General features: G+C 41.6%; 1 protein-coding gene across 1 annotated transcript in view; it reads left to right on the forward strand.

Moving 5' to 3' along the window:
- LOC144683861 (cationic amino acid transporter 3-like) overlaps positions 1–12,664 on the forward strand; it is a 31,574-nt gene that overhangs the window by 12,176 nt on the left and 6,734 nt on the right. The window contains exons 2-5 of the mRNA XM_078547372.1: positions 4,716–5,098; positions 7,660–7,818; positions 9,363–9,525; positions 10,631–10,755. Of these exons, the coding sequence (XP_078403498.1) occupies positions 4,729–5,098; positions 7,660–7,818; positions 9,363–9,525; positions 10,631–10,755 (817 nt within the window). The 5' untranslated portion in view covers positions 4,716–4,728. The remainder of the gene's footprint in view (positions 1–4,715; positions 5,099–7,659; positions 7,819–9,362; positions 9,526–10,630; positions 10,756–12,664) is intronic.

A 12,664-nucleotide genomic window follows, 5' to 3' on the forward strand; every position in this document is an offset into this window, starting at 1 on the left:
CCTTCACTTCCTCTCTCCTCACCGTCCAAGGGCCCAAACACTCCTTTCAAGTGAAGCAGCATTTCACTTGCATTTCCCCTAACTTAGTCTACTGCATTCGTTGCTCCCAATGCGGTCTCCTCTACATTGGAGAGACCAAACGCAAACTGGGTGACTGCTTTGCAGAACACCTGCGGTCTGTCCGCAAGAAAGACCCAAACCTCCCTGTCGCTTGCCATTTTAACACTCCACCCTGCTCTCTTGCCCACATGTCTGTCCTTGGCTTGCTGCATTGTTCCAGTGAAGCCCAACGCAAACTGGAGGAACAGCACCTCATCTTCCGACTAGGCACTTTACAGCCTTCCGGGCTGAATATTGAATTCGACAACTTTAGATCTTAAACTCCCCCTCCCCCCATCCCCACCCCGTTTCCTCCCCCTCCCTTTTGTTTTTTTTGTTTTCAATAATTTATATAGATTTTTCTTTTCCCACCTATTTCCATTATTTTTAAATCTACAACTAATACCTTGTCAATCTTTCCACCCCACCCCCACTAGAGCTGTACCTTGAGTGTCCTGCCACCCATTCTTAATTAGCACTTTTCTTAGATAATATCACCACCTTCAACACCTCTTTGATCCTTTTGTCTGTGACATCTTTTGATTATCTGCTCGTATCACTGCTTGCTTGTCCCTACAACCACCCCACCCTCAACTTCTCTCCCCCCGCCCCCCACCTTAAACCAGCTTATATTTCACCCCTCTCCTAACTATACTTCAGTTCTGTTGAAGGGTCGTGTGGACCCGAAACGTCGACTCTTTTCTTCTCCACCGATGCTGCCAGACCTGCTGAGTTTTTCCAGGTAATTCTGTTTTTGTTTTATATTTATAAACTTTAAGTTTCTGTTCTAACTATGGATTTAAACACTTAGTCTTCATTTTAGAAATAGTTTTCACAATAAAGAAGGAAAATTCTTGTTCACAAAGTTGCCCAACAATTACTTAACTGGTTTTTTGAGGCTTCAACTTTCAGTTTTTGTAACTCTTTCCAATACAGCCTGCACTGATCTGTACTCTTGGCTGTTTGAGTAAACTTGTGCTGGCAAAAAAGATTCTGCTTTCTGCAGCCCAAATTTAATACTATATTTTTCTGTTATCCTGAAGCTTCTGAATATTTTCTCTGGTTACGGCCACTCACAAAATTGTGATCACCATCCTTGGCAAAATCATAAATGAATTCTTTTAGGATAATTTATGATTTCACTAGAAATAGTCAATATAAGAAGTTGTGCCATTATGTTTATGACATCTGTTAACACAGTGACCAGAGGATCACTCCCCTCCAATTTCTTTGAGGCAATTCTGTCACAGGCAGGCATTGATTGCATCTCTGAGTTCTGAACTTTGTAACTTCTCACCAAACAGGCAGCCATCTCCTGGCCTTTAAAGACTGTCCAGTCACAGGGTAAGAAGCATTTTACCAGCAAGATCTTCATGGAGATTTCCAAAATGTATTTGTTCACTTATGTTCTGGTGTTAGAGTACCTGTCCTATCGGAGACAGATATCAAAAAACCACAGTGGGCAAGCTGTGCTGCTTACGATTTTTCTGATGTGTGCTACAGCCAGGCAAGGTACCATGTGCTGTGGAAAAGCCTTGGTTAGAAATGTGGAAATGTTGTCAGCGTAAAAAGATTATTCATTTTGCTATGATTCCTTTTGAAATAAAAAAAAGGGAACAATTGCCTTGCCCCTGCTCAGATTAATACCCTCCCAGTTTTATCTGACATGTTGGATTAAGTCAGTATTAATAAGTAAATAAACCTAAACAAAGTGTCTGGCATAGCAGGTTTTGTTACAATAATGGAGTTAAATCGATACGGAATGGTCAATCGTGCTCTGTTGTCATGTGTTTGTGGTATGATCCTTTAAGTGAAACAGTGTATTCCTTGTTGAAAGGACTGGTGGCAAAGCAGTTTCTGTGTAATCGGATCTAACTAACTGTGGTATGCTTTTGAAGGCTTAAGGAAGCTTTAAAATATTTTTGAATTAGTTCAGTGTTCTTGTCCCTTTTGGTCACGCTCTGATCATGGAAAAGGGGAATTCTAATGAATCAACACTTCCTTCTCCTACTGTAAATATAAACACTAGAGGTCTCACATCACTGTTAATTTGGAACGTGAAGGTAAGAACAAGAATTCATGGAAAGCTATATGAAATGTGGACTAGTTATGAGATGATAGAGAAGTAAATGTAATAATTAGGATTTGAATACTAGGTGATATGTGCTTTAGTCAGTGCAGGCTGTAGGGATAGGCTCCTCATGTTGAATTTAAATTCAACAGAGAAATGCTGCAGATTTGCTGGCAGGATCAAATTTGACAGTTGTTTTTTTTTGAAATCATGAACAGTATAAGGAGACTGAGACAGTCAGTGGTCAAGGCCATATTTTTAGTGTGATTAAGAGACCAACTGATCAAATTAGCAAAGGAGTTCCACACTTAGCATCTGAAGACTGGACAGATTGCACTCTCAGTGCCATCAGTGTGTACCATAGGGCAGCTTTTCACCTGTAACAGAATGATAGGAGGGGCGCGAGGAAACTTAAAATTCATAGAGCATTGTAAAACTCTGACATCACTGACTGGCTGTATATTAGTGACATGCGCTATCATGTAATTTCTCTTACTGGACTCACCAGAAAAGCACTTTTAGAGGTTACTTTTGTTAGATGGAGTTCTAAAAAAATATTTCTTACCAATCGTCTTGAGCAATTACAGCTGAGCTGTGCAAAATTATTGTTCATATGATTATAATTGTTTAAGAATCTGATCTTTTACTCATTTTCTTGAAAGATATTTTGGGTGTTTGTTGCTGGGCAGTATTCAAGAAGCACTTGATCTATGTACATAAACTGTTGGGCTTCATCTCTAGTTTCTAGCCTTGTAATTGAATGTAACTGAAGAACAGAGAGAGATTAGAGGACAACAACCTTAAATTGTTCCTTTAAATTGGTCTCTACTGCAAAGAAAATGGTTTGAATTGCAGAAAGCCTTTGTCAGCCCTGTAAATGTTATGATCAGGTACTTGTGCCCTTCAGATTTAGTTAGAAGAATTTAAATGTGGAGTAGTGGTTAGGATGTAAATATGGAGCAGTGAGTAGTTTGATTGGAAAGGTGCCCTTGAGTACTGCCTGTACACAAGTTTCTTGGGCTTGGTAACTGTGCAGTTGGAAGCCTGGTCAGATGCCCAATTCATATACAGCAGGCAAGGAAATGGACAGGTAAATACCAAATCCACTTGTTAGTGGGTGTCTGTATTTTGAAAAGAAATTAACTATGGGCATTAGCATTTGTCTTTGTTTTTGAGTCTGGTTACCATGTTCTAGTATCTTCTGTCCTTCACATGTTAATGATTAATCAGAAGCTCTACAATGTTGTCAATTGTTCTGTAACTGAGCCACAGACTATGCAACATCTCCTGCAATGTCTATCGCTAGAGGAACCTCTTGCCGAATTCAACAACAAAGCGCAAAAATGTGCCCAGTTCTAACTGGACCATGTATAGACTGTCCGTGGACACGATAAGAAGAATTGTTCTGTAACTTGAAGATTTTGACTCTTGCTGTTTGTAGTTAAATACTTGCGTGCTATATTGAAAATAAACAGATTAACAATTGCATTATAACAGTACAGACTGGAATTCCTGTGAATTCTTAGCACACACAAGGAATTAAAACATTGAATGTTAATTAAAACATTAATCAATGTCACACAGGCAAGATCTCTCATACTGAAACGATATATCAAACTGTATTCCTCATCTTTCTTCTCTTCTTACCAGCTTCAGTCATTTAGAAACCGACACTTAATCGCTGGTTCCGATTTATCTTGTATTCTTTTCTGTTCTCAAATTTGGTGTTGGATCTGCACTCTTAAATAAGACTTGCCAATTTTTAAAAATCTGATCTTTTATCCAATGTGACTTAATCAGTGATCTCTCAAGTAGTTGTGGTACCAGCCCCTTCCTATATAGACAAGATTTATTGCCTGCATACAAGCTTTCCTGTAAATAGAGATTAGTTTATATATTATTCCACCTTTCTTCCTTTTGACAATCGGTTTAGGTTTCAAAGTGTGTTTTTTTTTTTAACGGGTGTGTCAAATATCCTCTCATTCATGTCTTTGGCTATGTCTTTCCACTATGGTCTAATCTTGATTTCTACAACTTTCTTATAGCTGGGTACCTATACAAACTTAACTCATTTAGAGCTTTACCACCCATAGCCTGCCTTATTTCATGTCCCATTTTGCAGTCCTATCAACCTGCAATACCTGCCCATCCCCACTTCACATCCCGTTGCAAAAAATCCTTCACTTACAAATGTGTCCATGGCCTCACAGCAACCCTGTCACTACAAATTCCTTCAACATTTCCTTTTCAGCTCTCACCTCCATTGTTCTGAGTCCAAACTGCTGTGCTTCTTCTCTGTGTTTGTCTTTATTCATCATGATCTATTGTTTTGGATTCTTCTCTAACCTTCTGCTTTTCTGCTTCTCCTGTGACCTGGAAAAGAACTGCTGAAATCCACCTTATCGACCATCTCTTGAGGTGCTCTCTCAACATCTCTCTAGTCCTGCTTGCTGTTCAACTATCTCCTTTGCGAAGCACTTTGAGATGTTTTGATGATGTGTAAGTTTTAAACATTTGATAATGGATGATTTTCTTTTATAAACAGCACTTCTATCAATATGGCAAGTAAGATGATGGAAAATTTTGGGAAGAAGTTGATTCGTAGACGAATTGTTGACTGCAACACAGATGAAACTCGGTTTGTCAGATGTCTGACAACATTGGACCTAATTGCTCTGGGGGTTGGCAGTACTCTTGGGGCAGGTGTGTACGTTTTAGCAGGTGAAGTAGCCAGGGACAAGGCAGGTCCCGCTATTGTCCTCTGTTTCTTGATCTCTGCTCTTGCCTCAGTACTTGCTGGCCTGTGCTATGCTGAGTTTGGTGCCAGAGTTCCCAAGACTGGATCTGCTTACCTCTACAGCTACGTGACCGTGGGTGAAATATGGGCTTTTATAACCGGCTGGAATTTAATCTTATCTTATGTACTGGGTAAGTTTGAGTTTAATTTTGTCTTACTTTTCAAGTTGGCCAAAGGGCTAAAGCTTAGCTTTAATGTTTTTGTATCAATGATTTTTTTTGCACTCTTGTCTCTTGAGCCAGAAATAAGGATTCAAGCACCATTACTAGATCACATAGGGATAGAATTGTCATAGCAGTTTTCCCAGTTATCTACTGCAACTTCAGCAGAGGTCGCAGAAGTGGCCTTCTATGCTATTTCATTGGAGTTTCTGCCAAAGTTACGGTGGATGTTCAGGAGAACCCCAATGGAAATTCTACACTATAAGCTAGCGTGAAACTTCAGTGCAGTATCGAGGGAATATTCATTGGAGGTGTCATATTTTGGATGAACCTTTAAACTGGGTCCTGTCTGCCTTCTTGGATGGATATTAAAAGATCCCAAAGCACAATTTGAACAAGAGCAGCAAACTCTCCCCGCATCCTTACCAATATTTATCATCTAATTAACACCTCCAAAATCAGATTAAATGGTCATTTGGGACTTTGCTGCATGGAAATTGGCTACTACCTTTGCCTGTTAAACAACAGTAACTAATAAAGTATTTAATCGGTTATAAAGCATCCTGAGAACATGAAATGCACTTTAAAGAAAACAAACAAATTTGCATTTATAATCAAATCAGTGGAGGTGGTGGAGCAGGTCAGAGGCTAGGAATCCTGCAATGACTAACTCACCTCCTGATTCCCCAAAGCCTGTCCACTATCTATAAGACACAAGTCAGGAGTGTGATGGAATACTCCCCACTTGCCTGGACGAGTGCAGCTCCCACAACACTCAAGAAGCTTGACACCATCCAGGACAAAGCAGCCCGCTTGATTGGCATCACATCCACAAACATTCACTCCCTCCACCACCGACGCACAGTAGCAGCCGTGTGTACTATTTACAAGATGCACTGCAGGAATTCACCAAGGCTCCTTAGACAGCACCTTCCAAACCCACAACCACTACCATCTAGAGGGACAAGGGCAGCAGTTAGATGGGAACACCACCACCTGGAAGTTCCCCTCCAAGTCACTCACCATCCTGACTTGGAAATATATCGCTGTTCCTTCACTGTCGCTGGGTCAAAATCCTCCTTTCCCTTCTCTCCCTATATAACCAATTAAATATTTTATTAGTTACTGTTGTTTAACAGGCAAAGGGAGTAGCCAATTTCCATGCAGCAAAGTCCCAAATGACCAAAATCCTCCTTTCCCTCCCTTCCTAACAGCACCGTGGGTGTGCCTGCACCACATGGACTGCAGCGGTTCAAGAAGACAGCTCACCACCACCTTCTGGAAGGCAACTAGGGATGGATAATAAATGCTGGCCCAGCCAGCGAAGCCCACATCTGCATAAATAAATAAAAAAAAGAAAGTTGGAATGTTCATACTATAGAAAGTAAACTAATGGAGACTTTATTGCATCTTTCACAGTACTAAGGGTATGGTTAAATTGGACACGATAAATTGTTTGACATAATGACACACTTTGTAACTAAGGGGTGGATTATACTCTCCCCAGTTGCCAGGTTTGAAGGTAGGTGTGGAGGGGGTGGCATGTAAAATCCAGCAGGCAGTCTGCCCACCATCCACCTGTCCCCACTGTAATTTTACAAGCAGCGGGGTTGGTGTCTGACAACCTGCCAGCCAGTGGAACAAATGAGGCCCTTAAGTGGGCAATTAATGGCCACTCAAGGGCCTCATCCTGCCACTGCCAGAATTTAAATGGTGGTGGGAGAGGCCCATGCCAAGCTCCCAACCTAGCAGGTTTCCCTGTGTAGAATAATATGGTGGGCGGGAGGAGGTGGTCCCTCCATAGCAGGCACTTTGGAGGAGTCCCCTTAGTTATAACCCCTCCAAGGCCTGATCTGAATGCCTTCTCAAGCTCCGAGTGCAGTACCAGCAGTGGCCACCATTCTGATTGGTCGGGAGCTCTCTGAAGCATGACTTCCTGGTGGTGGGGGGGCGGGGTTCGACTACAGTGCCCAGTAAAATCCAGCCCCAAGGGTTTGGACTCGAGGTCAGAAGAGGGTAGGTGTGCAGACAGTTTAGATTTAACTGTTTTCTATGTGGATGTGTGCAAACAATTGCCTAAAGAAACAGTGGAGGCAGATAATGTTGGAATATGCTAGACCTGGCTGGATAGTTAGTGACAGAAATGATTGAGGAGTACAAGATTCAGAATTTTTAACACTGGGGTGTTTAATCCTGTCGATGCATTTCTGTGTTCCTAAATATATTTCAGAAAATAAATGGTGTGCCATTTTAAAGGATAAATGCAACATTTCTTTATATGTCCAGGTCCACATTTGTAAAATATATTACAGTAAGTATGGGTTAGAGGTAAACTTTTGTGCTATTCACCCAGAAAGAAGAGTATTGGTGCTGGCAAATGAAATATTTTTCAATTTCTGTTATCTACCCAAATCCACATCAAGCAGTCCCAGCTTTAGCTTGACACTAATAAGGGGGAATGCAGATAGAAGTGTTCTCTGCTCTGTCCCAACTGAAATCTGTCTCAACTGACATTTGCCTTTAATTCTCAGGCACAGCAAGTGTCGCTCGAGCGTGGAGTTCTACATTTGACAATCTCATTGACCAAAAAATTTCAATTTTCTTTGGAAGTTACCTGAACATGAATTTTCCTGGTGTGCTTGCAAAATATCCAGATATATTTGCAGTCATCTTAATCTTGCTTCTCACAGGTAAGCTAACAACCTAAATAAATACTGTTATGAAAATTAACTGATCAGTGGAGGCTGAATTTAAGATCATTATGCTCATTTTAAGGGCCTAAACTGAAAGTTAAATTAACAATTTAGCAGTGCAAAGGCCTATTTCTGATCTGCATAAATGTTTGGTCGACTGTTAAATTGGTCCGCATCTTCTTTTAGTCAGCAGCACAGACTCCATTTCAATATTGAAATAAAATGTGTGCTTATTTCAGATGCAGACTTTTAAATTTGTTTACTCTAGTCTGAGCTTGCTACACATCTAGCTGGCATTTCCAGGTCCTGGCTTGCCCAATTAGTGACCCTCAGAGGAACTGCTGGAGGCTGCTCAGAAAAGGCCCCAACAACTTGGAAATTTTCTAGAGTCAAAAGGCACAGGAGTGCTCCTCCTGAGCCCAGAAAACAAGTGGCACTGATATCAACCAACTCTGGAACTGCCTCCTGATCACCTCACCCCTCCCTTACATGCACGCCCCACTCTCCAGACATACTTCTGGGTTTTGGCACAGACTGAAAGAAATTTGTTCGGCACACCTGATTGGTACTTGCAGCTTGCCTAATTTATTCTGTTGAGGCTCAAGGTAAATGTGCTTTGAAACCTCAGACTTCCTTGTTCCAGCTTGCACCGCTTGGCACTGCTAGAATCACACCCTGTTTTTGGATGTGAAGAAATTTAGGCTACAGCATTTAATGGGCTGTCTAATTATTCTGAACCTGAAATTATAATAAAACAATGCTGGGCTTGCTTTCTTTGAGAAAGCAAAAGCTGAACTGACCTAACTGAAGTCTGTAAGAATATGAATTGTTAAAGTTGATGCAGATATAGTTGTTAACTGTTGTGAAGGCTTCAGGTACCAAGAGCATACAGTAAAATTCAGAAAAGTAAGAGTGGAAGTCAAATGGATACATCTCATCTTCCCATGATATAAACAATATATAAACAATACACAAGCACTGGCCCACCATCTATCATTAAAATCACTGCATCTAAACTGCATTACATAATGATTTTGAATTTTCCATCAATCAGGTAGCAACACTGAGTACAGACCTTTTCAAAACTAGTGGACCAAACCAATGAGTATAACTACAAATAGAAATTGTTTCACTTCAACTTTGGATAGGTCCTCAGATCTCAGTTTGGACATCCCATCACTGTATGATGCAACCTTGTATACTGCCCTCTTCAACAGCTAGAAATGCTAACTTCTAGGAAAAGAGGGGGAAAAAAGAAGAAAGAAAGCTAATGACTCTGGAAAATTTCTTCCTGACCCCAAGGCAACTAAGCAAAATTCAAAACCATGGTCACTTATTCACTTACGATGCATCACCAGGAGAAGTTGGCTAATCAACATAGTCTGTGTTGCAAAGCTTTTTTCTCTCATCAATTTGTCAAGTCCACTGGAAAAACAACTGAAAATAACAAGAAAATTAATAGTATAATTATGTTAAACAATTTTAAGTGGATGGATAAAAAAATGCTTCTGTGTAACTGTCTTGTGCTTGTATTTTTAAAGCTCTTTTGGCATTTGGAGTGAGTGAATCAGCACTAGTGAATAAAATCTTTACTGCCATAAACCTAATGGTCCTGTGCTTCGTCATTATAACGGGCTTCGTGAAAGGTGACATCAAGAACTGGCAACTGACAGAGTCTGATTACAATGAGACCTATATCAACAGGTGTGTATAAGTCCTTTCTCTTTCAAAGTGTCTTGAGTTTTTCACATTGTGTTTTCATTGGTTTTTTTTCTCAACCCTGTTCCCCTTCTTTTCATTTGAAAGTGCTGATGTGTTTTTTGAGAATAAGATAGGTACTGGGAAGCCCTCAACAATGTGGCTTAAAGTTTCCAGTCAATATTATTTTAATTCTGGCTTTAATGTATGTATTTTAAATGAATTAAAGCAGATGTTAAACTAATACCAATCAGAATATTCAACTATGCAGTGACATTAGAGCTGAAGAGAGCATGTCCTCAGTTGATGTTGATATATGTGATGTTTCCAGCAGGAGTCATTAATTGCAATCAGAATTTTTCCTTCTCTCCCTAGCACAGGAACTGAGTTTTATCAAATTTGCCAACACCAGATGTGCGTTCGGTTTGTGTAGGTGTGAGGGGGGCTAAATTTAAAACAGAATTGTGTGCATTAAGACGTAGGATGTTAGCACTGGAGTTGGGACACTTTAAATGAAGAATAAGGCTCCCTCAATTGTATCCCAAACATGTTTCAGAAGAATATTCTGTATTGGACCAGGTCTGGGCTGAGTTGGAGTGGTGGCGATCGAGGGTGGGTGGTGGTGGGGCAGATGGGTCAACCGATCACGATGTCTGTAAAGAGGTAAGCTTGGAGAGCTGGAGGAAACACTTCTGCTCCACCAGGCTCTCAGATAGTCTTTTAAAAGCACTTGCCTTATGAATCCAGCCTTTCTTGGTTTATTTTGCCTGCCTGGTACCTACCAAGCTATGGGTAACTCAGGTGATATTAGTTTAAAAATAAAAATCATATTAACATGAGGAATGCAGCTTCCTTAAAAGATTTCAGTGATCAACCTGCCTCCTGAGAGTGGATTGGTTGTCTGTCTCTGTTAAAATCGGAAGTGGGCAGGTTGGGTTTGAAATTTTTAATGTTTTTACTTCTTGTCTGAACCAAACCCACCCTTTCTTGGGGTTTAACTTACTCCCTTTGTATGAAGGGATAACTTTATGTCTCTGAATTTTCTGCTTGTTTGGTTATACTGTATTTGTTAATTGTTCATTTACACGTATTATGTTTGTGTCTGTCTCAGTACTGAATCTAGAGCAGGAAATTTTGGTTCTGGAGGATTCACTCCGTTTGGATTTTTTGGAGTTCTCACAGGAGCTGCAACTTGCTTCTATGCCTTTGTAGGATTTGATTGTATTGCAACTACAGGTAAGGACAAAGTCTTTTTGAAACATAATTTCAATTTTCTGCCTTTTCCTGAAGGTGCTTACTCTTTTCACAATATTGTTCTACATGTCAACCTCTGGTACATCACCCAAACATGGTTTATTTTTCCTTTGTTTTCTGGAAGGGAGTAATGGTGAAAAGGCTGTATTTGTAGCCCATTCCTAGTTGCTATGAGAACATTCTGGTGGACCACCTTGAACTGGTGCAGTTCTGGAGCCCCACAGTGATGTTAGAAAGGGAATCCCAGGATATTGACCCAATGGTGATGAAAGAACAATGCCTTGTCTCCCAAAGCAGGATAGTGTGTGCTGTGAAGAGGAATTTGAAGATAATAGTGTTTTCTGCCTTGGCAGTAGAGGCAGCAGGGTGCTTTCAGAGTGACCTTGACAACTTGCCTCCTGCTCCTGTTAGTTGCCTCGTGGTTCACTGTTCTTGACTAGTTGTGTTAAGGCTACAGAGCTTGCTCTGACCTGTTGGTTGCGGGACTACTTAGCTCCTTTAGGTGATTAGCATGCAGGCGGCTCAGTTTTAGTGTCTTCATTATGTTGATGCATCATTCTAAGCTGTGCCTAGTGCTGCTTCAGCATGTCCTTCTATACTCTGCATTGAACCAGGATTTGTCTCCTGGTTTCATGGTGTTCAAGGAGTAGGGCATATGCTAGACTATGAAATTAAAGATTGTGGTTGTATATAATTCTGCTGCTAATAGCCCACAGCGCCACACCAATGACAGTTTTGAGTTGCTAGATCTGTCATTAGCCTTGTCCATTTACCGCAGTGGTAGTACCACGACACATGATGGAGGGAATCCTCACAATGGGGACAAGGGCCAGGATCTTTAGGTCGGCGAACGGGGAGTGGGGCCCACTCGCCGATGCATAAAATGACGCGGGATGACGTCAGACGGAACTTCTGATGTCACACCGCGTCATTTCAATTTTCAGGTCGGTGGGGGCGCAGCCGAATCAGCTGTGCGCCCACCAACCTGTCAACTGCCTATTGAGGCCATTTAAAAAGTAATTGACATAATTAATGGAGTTGCCCATCCAACCTTTAGGTTGGCGGACAGGCCGGGAGACCTAGCGGGCTTCAGAAAAGGCATGAAACCTCATCCACGGGCGGGATGAAGTTTCATGAGGGTTTTTAAAAAGTTAATAAATGTTTGATTAAAAATGATGGACATGCCCCAACTCATGTTATAATGTCACATGAGGGGACATGTCAGGGACATTTTGGTTGTGCACCCTTACCATTTTTAAATTTGGCGCCGATCTCCCTGAGGCAGCACTTAGCCTCAGGGAGATGAGTGTGCTCTTTCGTGCGCATGCGTGAAAGAGCGCACTCTCGGCTGAGGGAATCCACCCCCCCCCCCCCCTGCCTGCACAGGGAGCGCTTAACACTTCCTGGCGGACGTCACACTGTAAAATGGCGGCACACCCCCAATCAGGGGTGCCGATCAGAGGCGCGCCTGCCTGCGCCCACTCCTGCACTTCCCCCTCCACCGGGGGATAATTCTTCCCAAGAGTTTGTTCCCACAAGAACTGTGCGTTGATCACTTCTACCTATGTTATCTTAGACGCTATGAACCTAGTTGGTACTTGTTGGCAACCTGTTTGATCATAGAGGGAACTGCAGCTGAGCTCAATCCTGTCATTAACTGGTAGCCACACTAGTCACCTGCCGGCTGGGAACATTGAAGAATGATCCAAGCAGGAAACCCAGGCTGATTTGTATGCCCCCTACTTCAGAGGCAATGATGCTAATTGTAGCATTCCTAGCTCAGCTGAGATCAACAAAATCAACACAGGTCAGAAATTGAACCTGGGACCTTACTTGTCTTTATGGTTTGGCAGGTTTAGTGTGGCAACTAAGGATGGTGCTTTAAACCAAC

Source organism: Cetorhinus maximus, chromosome 8, assembly GCF_964194155.1.
Source record: "Cetorhinus maximus chromosome 8, sCetMax3.hap1.1, whole genome shotgun sequence".
In the NCBI taxonomy this organism is placed as follows: domain Eukaryota; kingdom Metazoa; phylum Chordata; class Chondrichthyes; order Lamniformes; family Cetorhinidae; genus Cetorhinus; species Cetorhinus maximus.